Source organism: Octopus bimaculoides, chromosome 6, assembly GCF_001194135.2.
Source record: "Octopus bimaculoides isolate UCB-OBI-ISO-001 chromosome 6, ASM119413v2, whole genome shotgun sequence".
NCBI classification, from domain to species: domain Eukaryota; kingdom Metazoa; phylum Mollusca; class Cephalopoda; order Octopoda; family Octopodidae; genus Octopus; species Octopus bimaculoides.
Window position 1 is genome coordinate 92,532,399 of NC_068986.1, and position 5,635 is coordinate 92,538,033.

The 5,635-nt window shown below is 36.4% G+C and overlaps 1 protein-coding gene across 1 annotated transcript in view; it reads right to left on the reverse strand.

Moving 5' to 3' along the window:
- LOC106873308 (dynein regulatory complex subunit 2) overlaps positions 1 to 5,635 on the reverse strand; it is a 29,831-nt gene that overhangs the window by 21,410 nt on the left and 2,786 nt on the right. Inside the window, exons 2-3 of the mRNA XM_014920620.2 lie at positions 1,542 to 1,670; positions 267 to 519 (exon numbers count right to left, since the gene is read on the reverse strand). Coding sequence (XP_014776106.1) covers positions 267 to 519; positions 1,542 to 1,667 — 379 coding nt within the window. The 5' untranslated portion in view covers positions 1,668 to 1,670. The remainder of the gene's footprint in view (positions 1 to 266; positions 520 to 1,541; positions 1,671 to 5,635) is intronic.

Below are 5,635 nucleotides of genomic sequence, written 5' to 3' on the forward strand. Positions count from 1 at the left end.
TATATATATATATATATATATATATATATATATATATATGTATGTATATATGTATATATGTGTGTGTGTGTGTGTGCGCGCGCGCGTGTATAAAACGTATTTATGATAAAATAACACGTGAAAGCAAGGAGTACTTAAAATTGCCGTGAAGATGATGTCCCAGCAGAGCCACAATTCAAAATGAAACCAATAAAAAAATGAAATACCACAACTAATGTAAACAAATGCCCAACACAAGCAAAACAACAGAAACGTAAAAAGCTTACCTATGAAACGGTCGATGTTTTCCAAGTGGCTGCTCAAAGCCATTATATACTGTTCCTCGGCTTCTTCAATGTCCACCAAAAGTGCTTTGAAAATCTCATCTTTTTGGTCCACAATCCGGTCAAAAGTATTCTTTAGTACAACAATATCAGACTTGATCTCTTTGCCTTTTATTTCGCGAAGAATTCCTCTCCATCTGTCATTTATGATTAAGTTGTTCAATTTGGTGAATTTCTCTTCTTTTGCATGTTTGTCCTGAAATTTGGGAAAAATACGACACCAAGAATTAACAAGCAAAATATTTTTCTTCTGCTCAAATTGCACAAACATTTGGACTGGCTAAGCCTTTAAACTACATCCGGTAGTGGGTCCTTTGTACAGGAGTTCCAGAAGTTTGAGGAGTATGGAAGCACCTCTTAGCCCTTATTCTTCCCAGGCCTACTCTGACCCGATGTTGTAGCACCTATTAGGACCCCAACTATGGATTATCTAGTATGTGTACCACTCGCTTCAAACGCAAGCTACGACTGCTCTGATAATCGGTGGTAAGTTGGTCAACGAATCCTTTGCGACGGTAATCCATCGCCAGCAATAAGAACTGCTACGGATTACACTATCTCAAAGTGTGTATGCCTGTGACTAGGGACCACATGTGAATTGTATTCCCAATGAAACTCCGAACATGAACCCTACACTACAACAGCAAATGACGGCTACGGCTACGGCGTCTGCACTATCCGATGTGCTTGCTCCCCCAGTGGGGACATTGGTCAAATTTGCAAGTTGGAATTTTAGGCAGCAGGCAGAAGCATTATTTTGCTTGCTGGAACGTTAGGGCCGAACGTCGGATGTGAAGATTAGCTGCGATAACTGTCTTGAAAGAGAAGTTCTCCTGACAGTCAATGTGTTTGAAAACTAGTCATCAGAATATCGGACATGTTTTACTGCGTTGTTACGCTTCATCAGCTACGAACACCAATTCTGTCATAAACAGCAGCTAATAAATGTTCTGACGAGTACAAAGCTTATCAGGCTGGAATTAAATAAAAGAAAACTAAGCAACATCTATTAAATAAGGTTGTGCACAATAACGTATAACACGTCCGTGTACACTCAGCACTTACCTAAGGTACTGTTTCTATGGAATCGAATCTGGGACCATGTAGTTGTGAAGGGAACTTCTTAGACAACTGAGCTTGCAGATGATTAGGGCCAGCCAATTGTCAAGAATCAACCAGAAGATCAACCGTAGCAACAATAAGAACAGCGACACTAACCTTAAGATATTGCATTAGAATTTCTTCTTTCTTCCTTTTCATTTCTATCTGCAGAAGCATCTTCTGCTCTTCCTGATGGATCTTCTGCTCCTCCGTCAGTTTTACTTTCTTCTTACCCTTCGGCATTTTCTTCGCAAGAAAAGAAAAAAGAAAACGAAAATAAAGATAAGAATGATAGAACCATTGATATAATACATTTGTGAGATGTCTGAGTAAGTCACTGGAAAGCTTTTCTGTTTGTTAACAAGCCCCCACCCCCAAGCCTACAGACACCGACCCCCAGAGGGGTCCATGGCTTGAAAACAAGGTTTAAAGAATTTTTCTTTTCGCAAATTTTTAAATATTAAAAAAGATGCTTCTTCCATCAAATACTGAGACTATTTCAGAAGATTTTCATTAAACCTTTTAGGTATGTGTGTGTGTGTGTGTGTGTGTATATACATACATACATACATACTTGATGGCCGTCCACTCATAACCGAGGAAGACCATTGCCGACCTTCAGGAACATTGTGCGCTCTAAGACTAACTTACATTTTGCATTTACGGCTCCATTGTTGGCTAATGAGCCCTGCTCTTGACAAGCATACACGACTGCAAACATTGCAGACAAAGCTTTCCCCATTATATGAGCCGTGTGCTTTCGCGCAGCTCGCTTAAGTTCTTCATGCTGGATACGTGCTCTCTCAAAAGCGTTGATCCCCTCCTTAACCTGCTTCCTCCATCTGTGGCGATGACAGGCATTGTTCTCCCATGTATATGCATTATATAGGCAGTTAAGGTAAACTCTAGCTATTTCTTCTATGATTCTATCATCACAATCAATATATATCCTTAGTTTGTGTTGTATGCAAATCAAATTACACATTAAAACTGAGAATGATAGAAATACTATTTGCAGTACGTATATATATGTGTGTGTTTAGATGTTTATATACATACATGTGTGTGTGTGTGTGTATGTATGTATGTATGTATGTATGTATGTATGTATGTATGTATGTATGTATGTATGTGTGTGTGTATGTATGTATGTATGTATGTATGCATGTATATGACATTGTTACTGAAACGAGAGATTAATGACTGTGGAATACAACTACGTATATTATAACTAATTAAATATTTCGCGTAGTATAAGAGAAATGAGTTAAAAATTGTTTGGTTATGTGTCACGATGCCTTTTTTTTTTATTAATGTGCGCACTCCCACCACTAACTTTAGAGCCTGACCACGCCTCTGGTGTGAACACAAACATTTGATCACCATAAACAGATCAAATATGCTCAGCAGGAAATTGCGGATCCCCACCACGACCACTACCACACATACTCTCACAGTCATATTACAAACTGAAACAATATTGTGTTGATAATATAATGTTCTGTAAATAATAATAATAATAATAATAATAATAATAATAATAATAATAATAATAATAATAATAATAATAATAATAATAATAATAATAATAATAAAACTAATAATAATAATGATAATAATAATAATAATAATTGAAAAATCAAATTCGGGTAAGAAAAAGAGAAATCTCTCTCTTTTCATTCGAAATATATGTCCTCGTCATCGTATCCGAAGTTTCATGATGGTGGATTCTAAGCTTCGACGCTTTGACTATGGATTTCTTCCTTTTTTTTTTTTTTTTAAGGAAAGCATTCTTTATATAGTTCTCCCATAATATATAAGATGGCATGAGCTTGTGTAGACAGAAACGCTCCAGCTTTATGATGTACTGACAGTGGAGTTCGCATGTTATCTAACTATATTCATTAATTCTAAGATAACGACAACCTGGTGAATCACTAGTTTTTTTTTTTTATTACTTATTTTTAATGGTTTTTTAAAAAAAAATCTTTCTAATTAAATATTCATTCCTAAAGACCAGTTTTTCCAGATTTTCAAATGCTGGATACACTGATCCAATTCTGTGTTCCATACCTTTTTCAGAAATGCATTTATTAGAAAGAAGACTTCTAACTTCGAGAAAATGATCAACTTACTAGAGACATGTTTGAGATCTGCTCCATAAACCAGTCTCACAGAGATTGGTTTACGGAGCAGATTGGGCGAGGACTTTGAGCTTCTTGAAGCCAAAGTGATCAAATGCACTGGTAAAGTTGCTGAGTATCTGGAGTTCCCAATATGTCTAACAGGAAGTAGCATTGTCAACTACGTATGGGAACTCTGAGACGCGATGGATGTTGATAAGTCGATGGGGTCGAAAGCAGCTTGTGTTAAACATATCACCATCAAATGTATCTAATTTCACCAATTCGATTATCCGAGGGAAGTTTTAAAATATCATAGGTAAGTATACGTAGAGTGCAGGTGCAAGAAAGCAACTCTGCTTCAATCCATTTGCAGTCCTTGCACCAGTGATGTAACGTTGTTTGGGTAGCTTAAACGTTGAAGAATCATACACATCGCATCTCTTGGTACACAGACAAAAGGCTTTTGGAAGTCTTAGAAACCAGTGAAAGACGGTTTCTGTTTTACTTTGCTTTTTTTCTTGCAGTTGTTATGCACAGAAGATTTATATTGATTGCGCCACGAGAATCATGAAAACCACATTGACATTTAGAAGGAATCTCCTTGTGATCTGGTGATAGTTTTGAAAGATCTTTTCACAAATATTTGTCCTGCATTTAAGGGGAGTCATATTCCATGATGGTTCTGACAAGATTTTCCGCCATGAAGCGTATGAAACCAGAAAAATGCTCGCATCTAAACAAGATGCTTCTTTAGTTACTGAAGCATCGGGGACTACCTCATATAAACCGAAGTTTTTCATTCTGATCTTAAAACTGGGAGGATCATCAAATCCCAAACGAATTTTAAAATGCATTTACCAACAACTTTGAGAAAAGGTCTTGTATTTACAAGAAAATTAACAATAATATTAGTGCAACTCTTTTTTTATATTTGCACGAATGTTAATCTTTCAGATAGGATTGATAGCAGTTATGTATTCTATGCATTTCAAGATCAAAGTGTTAAGAGTTTGTTCATATGATATTGCATAAATGTATATTAACTTGGGAATATGTATCTGCATGTTGATATATTGTACATGTTCATATGTGTAAAAATGTGGATGGGAGGTTGTCTATCAAGCTATGGGAGACAATATAGCACTACGCACAATAATGTCCCTCGCACTGCCTATCATTGCGAACTTTCACACACACACACACGTACGTGTACGTCGTAAGTGTATATATATATGCGTGTGTATGTGATTGTGTGTGAGGAGTATTTGTGAGTGTGTGTCTGTGTGTATGTGTGTGGTGTACTCAGTTTTTAAACAGTAGAGTGTCGCGCGCGCGCACACATATATGTACATATGCGTTTATTTTATATAGGGGTGTGTGTGAAAAATGAGGTGTTTTTACCGCATTTTTGAATTTGAGACAAAAATACAAATGTTCACTACCTTAAAAAAACTATATCAGCTAAGCAAACGGCCTGATAACACAATCTGATCATTATTTCGGAAAATTATCACCGTTCTGTTTGAGCATATAAAAGACAAACTAGGCTGGGGCAAAATGAGTAAGACAAGATAATGTAAATCTGCCGCTTCAGTTCTCCAGAAAACAGACACATACACATCAATACCCATTCCTAGACATCAAGAAGATCAGAAGTGCAAAAAAAAAATAAATAAATAATAATAATAATAAAATGAAAAATAAAAATAAATATTTAAAAATATATATACATGAAATAAAATGAAATATATAAATAAACAAATATCTAGGTCAAAGGAAAGAGGGTCAGTGAAAAATGGCACATGATGTAAAATCAATGAAACTCGACTAAATATAAAAAAAAAAAACAGGCGTAGGAGTGGCTGTGTGGTAAGTAGCTTGCTTACCAACCACATGGTTCCAGGTTCAGTCCCACTGCATGGCACCTTGGGCAAGTGTCTTCTATTATAGCCTCGGGCCGACCAAAGCCGTGTGAGTGGATTTGGTAGACGGAAACTGAAAGAAGCCAGTCGTATATATGTATATATATATATGTGTGTGTGGGGGGGGGTGTACATATACACACGTACTCACATAGAAACACAG